We start from the raw sequence: 20000 nt of genomic DNA, 5'->3' as shown, positions 1-20000 counted from the left end.
GCTACCAGCATGCACTGCAGCACGCTGAGGGGCGGGGCCTGGACCACACACTCCTGCTGCTGACCAACGGCGAGACGCTGCTGAAAGAAGGCACTCAGGTAAGAGTACTTCAGTTACTCCACAGTTACTCCACAGTTACTCCACCAGACAGTAAAGTCATTTAATTCTTGCTTTGCTTCTGACCATCTTACGATTCAGTTGCTCACAAGTAATCAGTTACTTCTTAAAAAGTAGCAGCAACTTCATTACTTACTGCAAATAGAAAGTAAGTTGTAGCTCATGTGTTACTTTTATTCCAAAGTAACTGTGTGTGTGTGTGTGTGTGTGTGTGTGTGTGTGTGTGTGTGTGTGTGTGTGTGTGTGTGTTGGTCCTCCAGGCGAGTGAAGGTTACTTCAGCCAATCACAGGAGGAGGAATTTGTCCAATCAGAGGAGTCTTCAGCGAAAGCTGCTCCGGTGTTTTATAACAAGCCTCCAGGTAAACTTACCTTCATGCTGCCTAGCTTACCTCACGTTCCGCCGCTACTGCCTAGCTTACCTCACGTTCCGCCGCTACTGCCTAGCTTACCTCACGTTCCGCCGCTACTGCCTAGCTTACCTCACGTTCCGCCGCTACTGCCTAGCTTACCTCACGCTCCGCCGCTACTGCCTAGCTTACCTCACGTTCCGCCGCTACTGCCTAGCTTACCTCACGCTCCGCCGCTACTGCCTAGCTTACCTCACGCTCCGCCGCTACTGCCTAGCTTACCTCACGTTCCGCCGCTACTGCCTAGCTTACCTCACGTTCCGCCGCTACTGCCTAGCTTACTTCACGTTCCGCCGCTACGCTTACACTCTATCACGTTTGCATTGTTTCAGGTTGTTCCACGTCACTTCGCTAACACTGCCATGCTTCACTAATGGTGCTCGGCTTCGCTTTGCTAGCGATGCATCGCTAACGCTGCTTCGCTTTGCTAGCGATGCATCGCTAACGCTGCTTCGCTTTGCTAGCGATGCATCGCTAACGCTGCTTCGCTTTGCTAGCGATGCATCGCTAACGCTCCTTCGCTTTGCTGGCGCTGCTTCGCTCACTTCACTTTGTCGTTGTGTCGTTTCTTTTCACTGCGTTTCTTTGTGTTGCTGCATTGCTTAGTTCGACTGGACTGGTCCGGTCCGGTCCGGTCTGATTCGGTCCGGTCCGGTCTGATTCGGTCCGGTCCGGTCTGATTCGGTCCGGTCCGGTCTGATTCGGTCCGGTCCGGTCTGATTCGGTCCGTCTCACCCTGTTGTGGTGTTGTGGGTCTCCAGAAATCGACATCACGTGCTGGGACGCCGACCCGGTGGACGACGATGAGGACGACTAACCAGCCAATCAGAGCAGAGGAGCAGGACGCCTGTCCTGTTGTTTTGTTTTTTCTAAAAAAAAGAAAAAAAAGAAAGAAAAAAAAGAAGAAGAAGCCACAAACAATCAAAAAAACGTAACAGTAATAACCAGTCTGGAATCTTCTTGTGTATCGTTTAGAATAAATAGCCACCAACATTAACCATATATGTAAAAGGGGCGGGGCTTAACTTTCTTCTGTCTTTTTAATTTATTTGTTTTTTCTTTTCTTGTTTTCGCTCTGCGAGTTATGCTAGCTGGACCGTGTTATGCTAGTTGTAGCATGCTAGGCTAGCTAAAGCGTGTTACGCTAGCTGTAGCATGCTATGCTAGCTGTAGCGGGAGTTTGTTCCGCTACATTTAGAGGTGAAGACGTCTGTAGTGCTTTAAAATCACTATGTAAACTATCAGCTGCCATGTGATCTCTCTCTCTCTCTCTCTCTCTCTCTCTCTCCTCGACATCCCTCCTTCCTTGCTTCCTCTGTCATCACTTCATCTTCTCTTCATCTTGTAGGAATAAAATGAGGAGAACATCGTATTATATTTATTCTGCTCTCTGAACTCAAATCTTCCTTTTTCACTCCTTTTCTATGATTTTCAGCCTGAATTCAAGATTAAACGTCTTGATTCTGACACTTTTCATCCTCGTCTTGATTTATTTCTTTTCTCTCCGTCTTTCATCCTCGTACTCTTTCTCTTTTCTTTACATCTTTTCATCCACGCCTGCAAAGATTTTTTACGTCTAATTAAAATAAAACAAAGATTGTTGATTTAGTTCCAGTTTTTAAGAGTTTGGCTTTAAAATGTCTGACTTCCTGTGCAGAAATTCCTTAGAGGGTTAAAGTATGTAAGTGTGTGTTGGTTTGCTGCCCTCTGCTGTTGTGGAGGAACGTTGCAGCGTCCAATCGCAGACGAGCTCCAGCGGCGCATTGCAGCTGCAAACTGCTGAAAAACATGAAAACTCATGAAACAAACAGGAGGTGGAATGTCTTTATTGAAATTTACTTTTAATTAAATTAAATTAAGATTGTAGTTATCCTGTTATTCAGACAGATTCAAAGGAGCTAGCGCTAAAGGAGCTAATACTAAAGCTAAAGGAGCTAGAACTAAAGCTAAAGCAGCTAATACTAAAGCTAAAGGAGCTAATACTAAAGCTAAAGGAGCTAGTGCTAAAGCTAAAGGAGCTAGCGCTAAAGCTAAAGCAGCTAATACTAAAGCTAAAGGAGCTAATACTAAAGCTAAAGGAGCTAGTGCTAAAGCTAAAGGAGCTAGCGCTAAAGCTAATGGAGTGAGCACGGAAGCGGATGATGTCAGTCCATCTCCGGGCTCCTGTGTGGCGAGATCAGTGATGTCACACAGGGCGGCGTGGTCACGTGACTCACGGACTCTGTTAACGGTGGAAAAAACAAATGGTTCTTTGGCGCTGCTCTTTAAAGGACTGACCCTGAACTAGAACCTGCTCGTTCCTGGTGGAAAAGCCCCGTGGGTCTCTGAGCAGGGACCCGGACCAGGACCAGGACCAGGACGGAGGCCGCCATATTGGATGGGTCATCTGGAGGCGCCAGAGACACTTTGGACTGTTTCTTTTCCAAACAGCAGGAAGAAGCTGAAGAAGCAGAGGATCGTCCTCAGGCTGACCAGCGGAACATTTCATGTGTTGATAAAGCTTCATAGTCTCTCTGCCTGCAACTCTCTTTACACACACACACACACACACACACACACACACACACACACACACACACACACACACACGTTTAAAAGCAGCAGGGGATCGTAGACCAACACAAACATGAATAATTATATAATCCCTGTTATGTATTACAATTCTAATTATATCACATATAAAGGTGTGAATGTTTACATGGTGAGAAGCTGTCAGGACCAGTGACTCTTCACTTTTATTCTCAACATCAGCCCTGAGGAGGAAGGTGGAGGAGGAGGAAGGTGGAGGAGGAGGAAGGAGCAGGAGGAGGAAGGTGGAGGAGGAGCAGGAGGAGGAAGGTGGAGGAGGAGGAAGGTGGAGCAGGAGGAGGAGCAGGAGGAGGAAGGTGGAGGAGGAGGAAGGTGGAGGAGGAGGAAGGAGCAGGAGGAGGAAGGTGGAGGAGGAGGAAGGAGGAGGAAGGTGGAGGAGGAGCAGGAGGAGGAAGGAGCAGGAGGAGGAAGGTGGAGCAGGAGGAGGAGCAGGAGGAGGAAGGTGGAGGAGGAGGAAGGTGGAGGAGGAGGAAGGAGCAGGAGGAGGAAGGTGGAGGAGGAGGAAGGAGGAGGAAGGTGGAGGAGGAGCAGGAGGAGGAGAGGTGAGGAAGCATCCGTCGGTGTCTAATCTAATTAACTCCAACTTCTCCACATAGCTGCAGCACACCTAGCGTAGCAGCACACCTAGCGTAGCAGCACACCTAGCGTAGCAGCACACCTAGCGTAGCAGCACACCTAGCGCAGCAGCACACCTAGCATAGCACTTTAGAACACCTCAATCTGATGATGACATCATCATCAAGCTTGTAAACAAGTCAAGCCTTATTACATTAAGGTGTGTTGCAACTGGGAGGAGCCTAGAAACCTGCAGGACGTTCCAGAGGAAGGAGGACGTTGAGGAAGGAGGACGTTCCAGAGGAAGGAGGATGTTGAGGAAGGGGACGTTCCTGAGGAAGGAGGACGTTCCAGAGGAAGGAGGACGTTCCTGAGGAAGGAGGACGTTGAGGAAGGAGGACGTTCCAGAGGAAGGAGGATGTTGAGGAAGGAGGACGTTCCTGAGGAAGGAGGACGTTCCAGAGGAAGGAGGACGTTGAGGAAGGGGACGTTCCTGAGGAAGGAGGACGTTGAGGAAGGGGACGTTCCTGAGGAAGGAGGACGTTCCAGAGGAAGGAGGACGTTGAGGACGGAGGACGTTGAGGAAGGAGGACGTTCCAGAGGAAGTGACGTTCCAGAGGAAGGAGGACGTTGAGGAAGGAGGACGTTCCAGAGGAAGGAGGTTGAGGAAGGAGGACGCTCCAGAGGAAGGACGTTGAGGAAGGAGGACGTTCCTGAGGAAGGACGTTGAGGAAGGAGGACGTTCCAGAGGAAGGAGGACGTTCCAGAGGAAGGACGTTGAGGAAGGAGGACGCTCCAGAGGAAGGAGGACGTTGAGGAAGGAGGACGTTCCAGAGGAAGGACGTTGAGGAAGGAGGACGTTCCTGAGGAAGGACGTTGAGGAAGGAGGACGTTCCTGAGGAAGGAGGACGTTCCAGAGGAAGGAGGACGTTGAGGAAGGAGGACGTTCCAGAGGAAGGACGTTGAGGAAGGAGGACGTTCCTGAGGAAGGAGGACGTTGAGGAAGGAGGACGTTCCTGAGGAAGGAGGACGTTCCAGAGGAAGGACGTTCCAGAGGAAGGACGTTCCAGAGGAAGGAGGACGTTGAGGAAGGAGGACGTTCCTGAGGAACGAGGACGTTGAGGAAGGAGGACGTTCCAGAGGAAGGACGTTGAGGAAGGAGGACGTTCCTGAGGAAGGACGTTGAGGAAGGAGGACGTTCCTGAGGAACGAGGACGTTGAGGAAGGAGGACGTTCCTGAGGAAGGACGTTGAGGAAGGAGGACGTTCCTGAGGAAGGAGGACGTTCCTGAGGAACGAGGACGTTGAGGAAGGAGGACGTTCCTGAGGAAGGAGGACGTTCCTGAGGAACGAGGACGTTGAGGAAGGAGGACGTTCCTGAGGAAGGAGGACGTTGAGGAAGGAGGACGTTCCAGAGGTAAGAGGATGTTCCAGAGGAAGGACGTTCCAGAGGAAGGAGGACGTTGAGGAAGGAGGACGTTCCTGAGGAAGGAGGACGTTCCAGAGGAAGGACGTTCCAGAGGAAGGACGTTCCAGAGGAAGGAGGACGTTGAGGAAGGAGGACGTTCCTGAGGAAGGAGGACGTTCCAGAGGAAGGACGTTCCAGAGGAAGGAGGACGTTCCAGAGGACACACATCCACAGATTTGACATGAAGTGCAGATCTCGGTATTGTTCGGTTCACTGAGCAGATTTATTACAAGTAGTGGTAGCGGGTTTCAGTAGCGGTAGCGGGTTTCGTTAGCGGTAGCGGTAGCGGGTTTCAGTAGCGGTTGCGGGTTTCGTTAGCGGTAGCGGTAGCGGGTTTCAGTAGCGGTAGCGGGTTTCGTTAGCGGTAGCGGGTTTCAGTAGCGGTTGCGGGTTTCGTTAGCGGTAGCGGGTTTCAGTAGCGGTAGCAGGTTTCGTTAGCGGTAGCGGGTTTTGTTAGCGTAGCAGCAAAATGACAAACGTCTCTTCATTATTGTCTGAAAATGAAAACGACCTCATAAATCTGCTTCACTGATAAAATGAATCTAACGTGAACAAGGTGAGCCGCACGTGTCGACGCCGTACAGCAGGTGGCAGCAGAGAGGGGGGGGGTCCTCTGCCCTTGAGCAAGGCACTTCAGTCCAGCAAGTTTCTTTTCTCTTGTCTCGTTTTATTTGAAACTTTTTTAAATAACATGAAACTTTATGGCTCAAATATACATTTTGACACGTAACAAACACGACACTGTGCAATGGGTGTGTATGTGTGTGTGTGTGTGGGGGGGGGGGGGGGGGGGGGGGGGGGGGGCTGCCGGCTACTCGCTATCACTGCAGTTCCCACAGCAGTCCTGCAGAGGGAAGCAGAGAGCAAAAAAATATGAATACATTTTTTTCCTTCTAATTTCTAACTTTTTTTAAACAAATTTGTTTTCATTCAAAATTACAAAAAAAACATTTGTAACATTTTTTACTTTGTTTTACATGAAAGAAACTAAAATGACTTTTATGAAACTATTCCAATTTATTTGTATTGAGATCAATAAAGTCATAAGATAATGATCAATCACAGTGACGACTATAATTACCTTACTGCTCCCTACCGCTTTACCTTACTGCTCCATACCGCTTTACCTTACTGCTCCATACCGCTTTACCTTACTGCTCCATACCACTTTACCTTACTGCTCCCTACCGCTTTACCTTACTGCTCCCTACCGCTTTACCTTACTGCTCCATACCGCTTTACCTTACTGCTCCATACCGCTTTACCTTACTGCTCCCTACCGCTTTACCTTACTGCTTCCTACCGCTTTACCTTACTGCTCCCTACCGCTTTACCTTACTGCTCCATACCGCTTTACCTTACTGCTCCCTACCGCTTTACCTTACTGCTCCATACCGCTTTACCTTACTGCTCCCTACCGCTTTACTTACTGCTCCATACCGCTTTACCTTACCGCTCCGTCAAAATGATCGAACGTCTATTTTTCTATTAAAAATGTAAGAAACAAGTTTTGAAATAATCAATTGTTCCAAAGTGCTGAAGTTCCAGCGATGCGTTCACTGACCCGTGGGACAAACAGGCGCTGCAGCAGACTGTGTTTGGGGGGGGCGGCGCCTGCCCCCTCCAGTCCAGGTCAGGGGTCACGGTGCCGTCGGCCTGGAAGACGTTGAGCTCAGAGAAACACCCCGTCTCCAACATCTGGAGACAAACACGTCTCACTGTCAACAGTTCTGTCTGGAGGACGTTCAGCTGCTCAACGTGATCGTCCACCGGCGGTGACCGGCGGTGACCATGGTGACCGGCGGTGACCATGGTGACCATGGTGACCGGCGGTGACCGGTGGTGACCGGCGGTGACCATGGTGACCGGCGGTGACCATGGTGACCATGGTGACCGGCGGTGACCGGTGGTGACTCGCGGTGACCATGGTGACCATGGTGCTCGGTGGTGACCTCTGACCTCGGCCTGCCAGGGGATGCAGACGCTGCCAGTCGACACTTGTTGTAGAAGTTGTGGTCTCTTAGGCTCCAGTTCCACTCCTTTAACTGTGGAGAACTGTTCTATGTCCAACACGTCCTTACAGTAGACCGCCTGGGCTGCAGGAGAGACAGGGACAGACACAGGGAGAGAGAGGGAGAGAGACAGGGACAGAAGGAGAGACAGACACAGAGAGAGAGGGGACAGAAGGAGAGACAGACACAGAGAGAGAGGGGACAGAAGGAGAGACAGACACAGAGACAGGGACAGATAGAGAGAGAGGGACAGAAGGAGAGACAGATACAGAGAGGGACAGAGAGAGAGAGGATCCGTCCTCAAACTGTCCTGACGTCTGGATGTTTGTGTCCAAATGATTTCTCACGTCGGGGACGAACGGCGGCTGCAGCATTCCCGCCTCCAGACGTTTGAAGTTGATGGAGCTGAAGATGGGGTGACCTTTGACCTCGGAGGCTCCGCCCCCTGACAGCCCAGCCTCTCTGTGGGGTCTTTGGCAGCAGCTTAAAGGGTTAACAGAGTACAGTTACAGTTACACTACTGAATCTCTGCTACTCCTAAACAAAAGTAGCAATCATTACCAATGCTAATGCTAATGCTACAGTTAGCACTGATGCCGCTAACGCATTTCTCTACTACAACCACTTTTATCAGTAACAGTTTAGCCCCGTTTCCACCGCATAAAAGTACGGAACGGAGCGGCACGGAACGGTACAGAGCAGTACGGAACGGAGCGGAGTGGTACGGAACGGAGCGGTACGGAACGGAGCGGTACGGTACGGAACGGAGCGGTACGGAACGGAGCGGTACGGAACGGTACGGAGTGGTACGGAACGGAGCGGAACGGTACGGAGTGGTACGGAACTGGAGCGGTACGGAACGGAGCGGTACGAACGGTACGGAGTGGTACGGAACGGAGCGGAACGGTACAGAGACAGTACGGAACGGAGCGGAGTGGTACGGAACGGAGCGGTACGGAACGGAGCGGTACGGAACGGTACGGAACGGTACGGAACGGTACGGAGTGGTACGGAACGGTACGGAACGGGAGCGGTACGGAACGGAGCGGTACGGAACGGAACGGTACGGAGTGGTACGGAACGGAACGGTACGGAACGGAGCGGTACGGAACGGTACGGAGCGGAACGGAACGGTACAGAGCGGTACGGAACGGAGTGGAGCGGTACGGAACGGTACGGAGCGGAACGGAACGGAGCGGAACGGACGGAACGGAACGGTACGGAGCGGTACGGAACGGAGCGGAGCGGTACGGAACGAACCGGAATGGAGCGGTACGGAGCGGAACGGTGTGGAACGGAGCGGAACGGAGGGTACGGAGCGGTGTGGAACGGAGCGGTACGGAGGGGTACGGAGCGTTACGGAGCGGAACGGTGTGGAACGGAGCGGAATGGAGCGGAACGGAGCGGTACGGAGGGTTACGGAACGGAACGGTGTGGAACGGAGGGGTACGGAGCGGTACGGAGCGGAACGGTGTGGAACAGAGCGGTACGGTGTGGAACGGAGCGGTACGGAGCGGAGCGGTGTGGAACGGAGCGGAACGGAGCGGAACGGAGCGGTACGGAACGGGGTTAGGGTTAGCGGAACGGAGGGGTACGGAGCGGTGTGGAACGGAGCGGTACGGAGCGGTACGGTGTGGAACGGAGCGGTACGGAGCGGAGCGGTGTGGAACGGAGCGGAACGGAGCGGTACGGAACGGGGTTAGGGTTAGCGGAACGGAGGGGTACGGAGCGGTGTGGAACGGAGCGGTACAGAGTGGAACGGTGTGGAATGGAGGGGTACGGAACGGAACGGAGCGGTGTGGAACGGAGTGGTACGGAGCGGTACGGAGGGTTACGGAACGGAACGGAGCGGTGTGGAACGGAGGGGTACGGAGCGGTACGGAGCGGAACAGACCGGAGCGGTACGGAGCGGACCGGAGTGGTGTGGAACGGAGCGGTACGGAGCGGTACGGAGCGGACCGGAGTGGAACGGAGCGGAACGGAGCGGTACGGAGCGGAACGGTGTGGAACGGTGTGGAACGGAGCGGAACGGAGGGGTATGGAACGGAACGGAGCGGTGTGGAACGGAGCGGTACGGAGGGTTACGGAACGGAACGGTGTGGAACGGAGGGGTACGGTGTGGAACGGAGAGGAACGGAGGGGTACGGAGCGGAACGGTGTGGAACAGAGCGGAACGGTGTGGAACGGAGAGGAACGGAGGGGTACGGAGCGGAACGGTGTGGAACGGAGCTGAACGGTGTGGAACAGAGCGGAGCGGTGTGGAACGGAGAGGAACGGAGTGGTACGGAGCGGTACGGAGGGTTACGGAACGGAACGGAGCGGTGTGGAACGGAGGGGTACGGAGCGGTACGGAGCGGAACAGACCGGAGCGGTACGGAGCGGAACGGAACGGACCGGAGTGGTGTGGAACGGAGCGGTACGGAGCGGTACGGAGCGGAACGGAACGGAGCGGTACGGAGCGGAACGGTGTGGAACGGAGCGGAATGGAGGGTATGGAACGGAACGGAGTGGTGTGGAACGGAGCGGTACGGAGGGTTACGGAACGGAACGGTGTGGAACGGAGAGGAACGGAGGGGTACGGAGCGGAACGGTGTGGAACAGAGCGGAGCGGTGTGGAACGGAGAGGAACGGAGGGGTACGGAGCGGAACGGTGTGGAACGGAGCGGTACGGAGCGGGGTTAGGGTTAGCGGAAAGGAGGGGTACGGAGCGGTGTGGAACGGAGCGGTACGGAGGGGTACGGAGCGGAACGGTGTGGAACGGTGCGGTACGAAGCGGAACGGTGTGGAATGGAGCGGTATGGAGCGGAACGGATCGGTACGGAGCACAAACACTAAAGTTGAGCAGGGTTAGTGTCAGAGACACCACGCATTATACTAATGCTAACAACCTGCTAACGCTGAGCTCAGCCTGCTAAAGCTAACGCTGAGCTCAGTCTGCTAAAGCTAATGCTAACACTGAGCTCAGCCTGCTAAAGCTAATGCTATCGCTGAGCTCAGCCTGCTAAAGCTAATGCTAACACTGAGCTCAGCCTGCTAAAGCTAATGCTATCACTGAGCTCAGTCTGCTGAAGCTCGTGCTAATGCTGAGCTCAGTCTGCTAAAGCTAATGCTAACACTGAGCTCTGCGATCAGGCAGGAGAGGCTCTGATACTTCTGTTGTAGATGAAATGAGTAACGATGAATCTTCAGTAACTATTTTCCCGATAGTAATCAGTAACTAACCTTTTCCTGCTAAAAGGTGTTGTAGTCGCAGTGGATGATTAGCATTAGCATTAGCACTAAAATGACCTGACTGTGTCAAAGGATAAGATACAAACATGCCAGGATACAAGACCAGCTGAGTAATCAGTTACTTTCGTGTGCAGGGACTACTGCAGGTGATGAACCAGTGCAGGTGGTGGAGCTGGTTGCTGCCTCCTCCCCCTCCACCTCCACCTCCTCCACCTACCATCTTGCAGAGCGACTGGGCCTGCGGGGAGAACCTGGTGGAGTACTCCTCCTCCACCTCCAGCACCAGCCGCTCCACCTCCTCCCTCTTCATCTTCTTCCTCCGCTGCTGGAACGGCGACTGTCCCTCCACCATCTCGAACAGCAGGACGCCCAGAGACCACCAGTCTGGGGAGAAGGTGTAGCGCTTGTTCTGCACCACCTCCGGGGCTGTGGGCGGGCGGAGGGAGGTGGAGACACAGGGGGAGAGGGGGAGACACAGGGGGAGAGGGAGGTGGAGACACAGGGGGAGACAGGGAGAGAGGTGGAGACAGAGAGAGAAACAGAGGGAGAGAGGTGGAGACAGAGAGAGAGAGGTGGAGACAGAGAGAGAAAGAGAGGGAGAGAGGTGGAGACAGAGAGAGACAGGTGGAGACACAGGGAGAGAGGTGGAGACAGAGAGAGAGAGGTAGAGACACAGGGAGAGAGGTGGAGACAGAGGGAGAGAGAGAGGTGGAGACACAGGGGGAGACAGAGGGAGAGACAGGGAGAGAGGTGGAGACAGAGGGAGAGAGAGAGGTGGAGACAGAGGGAGAGAGGTGGAGACACAGGGGAGAGGGAGGTGGAGACACAGGGGGAGACAGAGGGAGAGAGGTGGAGACAGAGGGAGAGAGAGAGGTGGAGACAGAGAGACAAACAGAGGGAGAGAGGTGGAGACAGAGGGAGAGAGAGAGGTGGAGACAGAGAGACAAACAGAGGGAGAGAGGTGGAGACACAGGGGAGAGGGAGGTGGAGACAGAGAGACAAACAGAGGGAGAGAGGTGGAGACAGAGAGACAAACAGAGGGAGAGAGGTGGAGACAGAGGGAGAGAGAGAGGTGGAGACAGAGAGACAAACAGAGGGAGAGAGGTGGAGACAGGGAGAGAGAGAGGTGGAGACACAGGGAGAGAGAGAGGTGGAGAGAGGTGGAGACACAGGGGAGAGGGAGGTGGAGACACAGGGGGAGACAGGGAGAGAGGTGGAGACAGAGGGAGAGAGAGAGGTGGAGAGAGGTGGAGACACAGGGAGAGGGAGGTGGAGACACAGGGGGAGACAGGGAGAGAGGTGGAGACACAGGGAGAGAGAGAGGTGGAGAGAGGTGGAGACACAGGGGAGAGGGAGGTGGAGACACAGGGGGAGACAGGGAGAGAGGTGGAGACAGAGGGGGAGAGGTGGAGACACAGGGGGAGAGGGTTAGCATTTAGCATAGTCCCTTCAGACTCAAAACACTGTGTGTGTGTGTGAGAGACTCACCCATGTAGCCCACTGTCCCCACACGTCCTCTAATGGTTTGTCCCTCGGGGACGTAAACAGCCAGTCCCAGGTCTGAGATCCTGATGTGACCTGGACACGTTGGACATTTTCTTCTTTTACTCCTTTGTCTTCAAAGTTTGTTCAATAATAATTATTGTTCATTCGTCTGTTTCCTGGACAGTTTAGACTGGTTTAGACCGGTTTAGGCTGGTTAGACTGATTTAGACCGGTTTAGACCAGTTTAGGCTGGTTTAGGCCGGTTTAGACCAGTTTAGACTGATTTAGGCCGGTTTAGACTGATTTAGACTGGTTTAGACTAATTTAGACTGGTTTAGACTGATTTAGGCCGGTTTAGACTGGTTTAGGCCGGTTTAGACTGGTTTCACTCCTTCACTGGAACTAGTTGCAAGACTAGTTCTGGGACTAGCTGCAGGACTTGTTCAACCACGAGTTCCAGGACCAGTTCCAGGACCAGTTCCAGGACCAGTCCCAGGACCAGTTCCAAGACCAGCTCCAGGACTCACCATGGTCGTCCAGCAGGATGTTCTCCGGCTTCAGGTCTCTGCCACAGAAAGACTTCATGTTAGAACATTAGCGTCGTTAGCGCTGTTAGCGGTTAGCGCTGGCCCAGAGTGTGGCGGTGGGCGTTGCCATGGCGACCTGTAGGCGACGCGCTCCCGGTGCAGGTCCTCCAGCCCGCAGCAGACCTGGGCGCAGTAGAAGACGGCCCGCTGCTCGTCCAGCGGCGCCCCCATGTGGTACAGGTGGAACTTCAGGTCGCCGCCGTTCATCAGCGTCAGGACGAGACACAGAGCCTCCTTCGTCTCGTAGGCGTAGGCCAGACTCACCTGCACAGGGACCTCCGTCAGCCTCCAACCTCCAACACCCACCCCCAGCCCCGGCTCCCTGCTGCCCCCCGGTGTTACGGAGGACTTGGCTCCCTGCTGCCCCCCGGTGTTACAGACGACTTGATTCCGTGACCCCCGGTGTTACGGACGACTTGGTTCCCTGACCCCCGGTGCTACGGACGACTTGGTTCCCTGACCCCCGGTGTTACGGACGACTTGGCTCCCTGCTGCTCCCCGGTGTTACGGACGACTTGGCTCCCTGCTGCCCCCCGGTGTTACGGACGACTTGATTCCGTGACCCCCGGTGTTACGGACGACTTGGTTCCCTGACCCCCGGTGCTACGGACGACTTGGTTCCCTAACCCCCGGTGCTACGGAGGACTTGGCTCCCTGCTGCCCCCCGGTGTTACGGAGGACTTGGCTCCCTGCTGCCCCCCGGTGTTACGGACGACTTGGTTCCCTGACCCCCGGTGTTACGGACGACTTGGTTCCCTGACCCCCGGTGTTACGGAGGACTTGGCTCCCTGCTGCCCCCCGGTGTTACGGACGACTTGGTTCCCTGCTGCCCCCCGGTGTTATGGACGACTTGGTTCCCTGACCCCCGGTGTTACGGACGACTTGGTACCACGAATCTGCTGTTGACTTTCTCCAGGACGAGCTTCTCGTTCAGTGCCATCGCTTCTCCTCTCCTCTTCTTCATCCTCCTCTTCTCCAGCTTCTTACAGGCGTACATCTTCCCCGTGGCTCGCACCTGGCAGGCACACACCTGCAACACCACCACCTCCGTCACCTCCATCACCACCACACAACTTCCCCATCACTTGCACCTGATGTGCACTCCTGCAGCAACTAGTGTGTACAGTGTAGAGTAGAGTGTACAGTGTAGTGTGTAGAGTGTTCAGTGTAGAGTGTACAGTGTAGTGTGTACAGTGTAGAGTAGAGTGTACAGTGTAGTGTGTAGAGTGTTCAGTGTAGAGTGTACAGTGTAGTGTGTACAGTGTAGAGTAGAGTGTACAGTGTAGTGTGTTCAGTGTAGAGTGTACAGTGTAGTGTGTACAGTGTAGAGTAGAGTGTACAGTGTAGTGTGTTCAGTGTAGAGTGTACAGTGTAGTGTGTACAGTGTAGAGTAGAGTGTACAGTGTAGTGTGTACAGTGTAGAGTGTACAGTGTAGTGTGTACAGTGTACAGTGTAGTGTGTTCAGTGTAGAGTGTAGTGTGTACAGTGTACAGTGTAGAGTGTACAGTGTAGTGTGTACAGTGTAGAGTAGAGTGTACAGTGTAGAGTGTACAGTGTAGTGTGTACAGTGTAGAGTGTAGTGTGTACAGTGTAGTGTGTACAGTGTAGAGTGTACAGTGTAGTGTGTACAGTGTAGAGTAGAGTGTACAGTGTAGAGTGTACAGTGTAGTGTGTACAGTGTAGAGTGTAGTGTGTACAGTGTAGTGTGTACAGTGTAGAGTGTACAGTGTAGAGTAGAGTGTACAGTGTAGAGTGTACAGTGTAGAGTAGAGTGTACAGTGTAGAGTGTACAGTGTAGTGTGTACAGTGTAGAGTAGAGTGTGTACAATTTACTAAAGCCCCGTTTCCACCAGACATGAAGTGCCGTCCTAGACCGGTTCGTGTGTCACCACAGGAATGCAGCCTGAGCCGCTCCAGACCCCTCCAGACCGCTCCCCTTCCGTTGGGGTACCAGGACCACGGAACGGGTCTGAGTCTGAGGAGCTGTCTGCTGATTGGTCAGTGGTTTACTCCACCCTCAGTGTGTTAAAGTGTCGGCGAAGCCTCTGTCAGTGTCACTTTGCTCTGGTTGTTTTATTTTTCTTTTCTTTTCTTTGCTGCTCGACTGCAGTGTTTGTGGTGAAACAGCGACGTGAGGCAGGGAGACGGAGGCTCGGGACTTTGCATGGCGTTGGAGCTTCCTGTTAGCATAGCGCTCGCCGTGGCGTGGATGTGCGTCCGGGACACGGGAGTCTGGAGCTTTGGGCTCCGGCGCTGACCGCGCTCCGGCAGCTCCGCTTCCCAGAGGCGGTCAGCATTCTGTTCAGCCGCGGTCAGTGGCGCTACATCGCATTCAGTGGTACTATGTCACGGTCAGTGGCGCTATGTCACGGTCAGTGGCGCTATGTCACGGTCAGTGGCGCTATATCGCGGTCAGTGGCGCTATGTCACGGTCAGTGGCGCTACATCTCGGTCAGTGGCGCTATATCGCGGTCAGTGGCGCTACATCGCGGTCAGTGGCGCTATATCTCGGTCAGTGGCGCTATGTCACGGTCAGTGGCGCTACATCTCGGTCAGTGGCGCTACATCGCGGTCAGTGGCGCTGTATCTCGGTCAGTGGCGCTATGTCACGGTCAGTGGCGCTACTTCGCGGTCAGTGGCGCCATATCTCGGTCAGTGGCGCTATATCTCGGTCAGTGGCGCTATATCTCGGTCAGTGGCGCTATATCTCGGTCAGTGGTGCTACTTCGCGGTCAGTGGCGCTGTATCTCGGTCAGTGGCGCTATGTCACGGTCAGTGGCGCTACTTCGCGGTCAGTGGCGCTACATCGCGGTCAGTGGCGCTGTATCTCGGTCAGTGGCGCTATGTCACGGTCAGTGGCGCTACTTCGCGGTCAGTGGCGCCATATCTCGGTCAGTGGCGCTATATCTCGGTCAGTGGCGCTATATCTCGGTCAGTGGCGCTATATCTCGGTCAGTGGCGCTACTTCGCGGTCAGTGGCGCTGTATCTCGGTCAGTGGCGCTATGTCACGGTCAGTGGCGCTACTTCGCGGTCAGTGGCGCCATATCTCGGTCAGTGGCGCCATATCTCGGTCAGTGGCGCTATATCTCGGTCAGTGGCGCTATATCTCGGTCAGTGGCGCTACTTCGCGGTCAGTGGCGCTGTATCTCGGTCAGTGGCGCTATGTCACGGTCAGTGGCGCTACTTCGCGGTCAGTGGCGCCATATCTCGGTCAGTGGCGCCATATCTCGGTCAGTGGCGCTATATCTCGGTCAGTGGCGCTATATCTCGGTCAGTGGCGCTACTTCGCGGTCAGTGGCGCTGTATCTCGGTCAGTGGCGCTATGTCACGGTCAGTGGCGCTACTTCGCGGTCAGTGGCGCCATATCTCGGTCAGTGGCGCCATATCTCGGTCAGTGGCGCTATATCTCGGTCAGTGGCGCTATATCTCGGTCAGTGGCGCTACTTCGCGGTCAGTGGCGCTGTATCTCGGTCAGTGGCGCTATGTCACGGTCAGTGGCGCTACTTCGCGGTCAGTGGCGCCATATCTCGGTCAGTGGCGCTATATCTCGGTCAGTGGCGCTATATCTCGGTCAGTGGCGCTATATCTCGGTCAGTGGCGCTACTTCGCGGTCAGTGGCGCTGTATCTCGGTCAGTGGCGCTATGTCACGGTCAGTGGCGCTACTTCGCGGTCAGTGGCGCCATATCTCGGTCAGTGGCGCCATATCTCGGTCAGTGGCGCTATATCTCGGTCAGTGGCGCTATATCTCGGTCAGTGGCGCTACTTCGCGGTCAGTGGCGCTGTATCTCGGTCAGTGGCGCTATGTCACGGTCAGTGGCGCTACTTCGCGGTCAGTGGCGCCATATCTCGGTCAGTGGCGCTATATCTCGGTCAGTGGCGCTATATCTCGGTCAGTGGCGCTATGTCACGGTCAGTGGCGCTATGTCACGGTCAGTGGCGCCATACCGCAGGGACGGACCGCGGCAGCGATGAAGCGGAGCTCGGAGCCTCCATGTTCCGGCGCTGAGCTGCCGGACCGCGATCAGCGCCGGAGTGGAGCGGCTGCTCATGCGTTTGAGCAGAAAGCTCCAGACTCCCCTGTCTGTGCCTCAGCCAACCGGGGCCAACGCTCCGGCCACTTGCCCCGCCCCCCAGCACTCGGGGGCGGCGCAAGTGGCCGGAGCCTTCGCTCTCTCAGAAGAAAAACGGAAGTTGCGGCTGCAGCTCTACCGCTGCAAAAAGTAACAACAAGTGCAAAGTGAAGGATGTAAACAACAACAGAGGATTCATGAGATGTAGATCTGACGACTTTCTTTTCTGTTGTAACTTCACATTTCTGCGGAGCTCTTAAGCCCCACCCACTTTTTAAGCTCCTCTCTGCGGTGGAAACGGGTACCGGAGCCGAGCTCCGGCTTCGCCGTACTGCTCCATACCGCTCCACTCCATACCGTACCGCTCCATACCGTACCGCTCCCTACCACTCCGCTCCGTACCGTACCGCTCTGTACCACTCTGCTCCGTACCGTACCGCTCCGTACTGCTCTGCTCCGTACCGTACCGCTCCGTACCGTACCGCTCCTTACCGCTCCGTACCATACCGCTCCTTACCGCTCCGTACCGCTCTGCTCCGTACCGTACCGCTCCTTACCGCTCCGTACCGCTCTGCTCCGTACCGTACCACTCCTTACCGCTCCATACCGCTCCGTACCGTACCGCTCCGCTCCATACTGCTCTGTACCGTACTTTGTGCGGTGGAAGCGGGGCTTGAAGGTTCTGCTGGTAGAACTCACCTCCCCAAAGCCTCCTTTTCCTAGAACTCGATATTGTCTGAAGGTGTTTTTGGTGACTGGCTGCCTGTTGGACAGAGAGACATCCTCATCACTTCCTCATCACATCTCATCACATCTCATCCTCATCACTTCCTCATCACATCTCATCCTCATCCCATCTCATCCTCATCCCATCTTATCCTCATCACATCTTATCCTCATCACATCTCATCCTCATCTCATCCTATCCTCATCTCATCCTCATCACATCTCATCCTCCTCACTTCCTCATCACATATCATCCTCATCTCATCCTCATCACATTTCATCCTCATCACATCCTCATCACATCCTCATCTCATCCTCATCACATCTCATCCTCATCTCATCCTCATCACATCTCATCCTCATCACTTCCTCATCACATCCACATCTCATCCTAATCTAATCCTCATCACTTCCTCATCACATCATCAACACATCCTCATCTCATCACATCCTCATCTCATCCTCAACACTTCCTCATCACATCCTCATCTCATCCCCATCACTTCCTCATCTCATCCTCAACACTTCCTCATCTCATCCTCATCTCATCCTCATCACTCCCTCATCTCATCCTCAACACTTCCTCATCACATCCTCATCACCTCCTCATCTCATCCTCAACACTTCCTCATCTCATCCTCATCACATCCTCATCACATCCTCATCACTCCCTCATCTCATCCTCAACACTTCCTCATCACATCCTCATCACCTCCTCATCACATCCTCATCTCATCCTCATCACATCTCATCCTCATCGCATCTCATCCTCATCACATCTCATCCTCATCACTTCCTCATCACATCCACATCTCATCCTAATCTAATCCTCATCACTTCCTCATCACATCATCAACACATCCTCATCTCATCACATCCTCATCACATCCTCATCTCATCCTCAACACTTCCTCATCACATCCTCATCTCATCCCCATCGCTTCCTCATCTCATCCTCAACACTTCCTCATCTCATCCTCATCACTCCCTCATCTCATCCTCAACACTTCCTCATCACATCCTCATCACCTCCTCATCTCATCCTCAACACTTCCTCATCTCATCCTCATCACATCCTCATCACATCCTCATCACTCCCTCATCTCATCCTCAACACTTCCTCATCTCATCCTCATCACATCCTCATCACATCCTCATCACTCCCTCATCTCATCCTCAACACTCCCTCATCTCATCCTCAACACTTCCTCATCACCTCCTCATCACGTCCTCATCCCATCCTCATCTCATCCTCTCTGAGGGAATTCCCAGACCAGGAGATTTTAAGTAGTACAAATTAAAATCAGTGACGACAGGAAGCTCAGGACCTTCAGCTCTACTAAGACCAGGACCTTTGTGTCTTAAGTAGTACTTAAAAAGTTTAAGTTTACTTTGAAAAACCTCTCAACTTCCTGTTGTCAAAATAAAGTCAATTAACTGAGAGACGATCAGAGACCTGGAGGAAGAACCGGTGCTGGACCAGGTCCAGAACCAGGTTTACCTCTCCAGCCACTTCTACTGCAGGAACTACTGGACCAGGACCAGGACCAGGACCAGGACCAGGACCAGGACCAGGACCAGGTTTACCTCTCCAGCCACTTCTACTGCAGGAACTACTGGACCAGGACCAGGACCAGGACCTGGACCAGGACCAGGACCAGGACCAGGTTTACCTCTCCAGCCACTTCTACTGCAGGAACTACTGGACCAGGACCAGGACCAGGACCAGGTTTACCTCTCCAGCCACTTCTACTGCAGGAACTACTGGACCAGGACCAGGACCAGGACCTGGACCAGGACCAGGACCAGGACCAGGTTTACCTCTCCAGCCACTTCTACTGCAGGAACTACTGGACCAGGACCAGGACCAGGACCAGGTTTACCTCTCCAGCCACTTCTACTGCAGGAACTACTGGACCAGGACCAGGACCAGGACCTGGACCAGGACCAGGACCAGGACCAGGTTTACCTCTCCAGCCACTTCTACTGCAGGAACTACTGGACCAGGACCAGGACCAGGACCAGGTTTACCTCTCCAGCCACTTCTACTGCAGGAACTACTGGACCAGGACCAGGACCAGGACCAGGACCAGGTTTACCTCTCCAGCCACTTCTACTGCAGGAACTACTGGACCAGGACCAGGACCAGGACCAGGTTTACCTCTCCAGCCACTTCTACTGCAGGAACTACTGGACCAGGACCAGGACCAGGACCTGGACCAGGACCAGGACCAGGACCAGGTTTACCTCTCCAGCCACTTCCACTGCAGGAACTACTGGACCAGGACCAGGACCAGGACCAGGTTTACCTCTCCAGCCACTTCTACTGCAGGAACTACTGGACCAGGACCAGGACCAGGACCAGGTTTACCTCTCCAGCCACTTCCACTGCAGGAACTACTGGACCAGGACCAGGACCAGGACCAGGTTTACCTCTCCAGCCACTTCCACTGCAGGAACTACTGGACCAGGACCAGGACCAGGACCTGGACCAGGACCAGGACCAGGACCAGGACCAGGACCAGGTTTACCTCTCCAGCCACTTCCACTGCAGGAACTACTGGACCAGGACCAGGACCAGGACCTGGACCAGGACCAGGACCAGGACCAGGACCAGGACCAGGACCAGGACCAGGACCAGGACCAGGTTTACCTCTCCAGCCACTTCCACTGCAGGAACTACTGGACCAGGACCAGGACCAGGACCAGGACCAGGACCAGGACCAGGACCAGGACCAGGACCAGGTTTA

The 20000-nt window shown here is 54.2% G+C and overlaps 2 protein-coding genes across 2 annotated transcripts in view; one reads left to right on the top strand and one right to left on the bottom strand.

The window, feature by feature from the left end:
* dbn1 (drebrin 1) overlaps positions 1-1992 on the top strand; it is a 29586-nt gene extending 27594 nt beyond the window's left edge. The window contains exons 12-14 of the mRNA XM_080508261.1: positions 1-98; positions 378-477; positions 1287-1992. The exon at positions 1-98 is cut by the window's left edge and continues 312 nt beyond it. Coding sequence (XP_080364387.1) covers positions 1-98; positions 378-477; positions 1287-1342 — 254 coding nt within the window. The 3' untranslated portion in view covers positions 1343-1992. The remainder of the gene's footprint in view (positions 99-377; positions 478-1286) is intronic.
* A 677-nt stretch (positions 1993-2669) lies between these two features.
* grk6 (G protein-coupled receptor kinase 6) lies at positions 2670-19518 on the bottom strand (the record flags this gene model as incomplete). Its single annotated transcript, XM_080509083.1, is given in 19 exon segments — positions 2670-2688; positions 2803-2911; positions 4125-4196; positions 4280-4564; positions 4615-4650; positions 4701-5045; positions 5956-5980; positions 6701-6750; positions 6753-6834; positions 7096-7266; positions 7496-7591; positions 7594-7631; positions 10593-10805; positions 11868-11957; positions 12392-12429; positions 12528-12715; positions 13341-13481; positions 17224-17287; positions 19498-19518. Coding segments are annotated over 17 exon segments (1965 nt in total). The 5' UTR covers positions 13449-13481; positions 17224-17287; positions 19498-19518.
* Between the last annotated feature and the right edge of the window lie 482 nt (positions 19519-20000).

This window comes from Blennius ocellaris (genome assembly GCF_963422515.1).
Source record: "Blennius ocellaris genome assembly, chromosome: 14".
NCBI classification, from domain to species: Eukaryota; Metazoa; Chordata; class Actinopteri; order Blenniiformes; family Blenniidae; genus Blennius; species Blennius ocellaris.
This window is presented reverse-complemented; position numbering and strand designations above follow the sequence as displayed.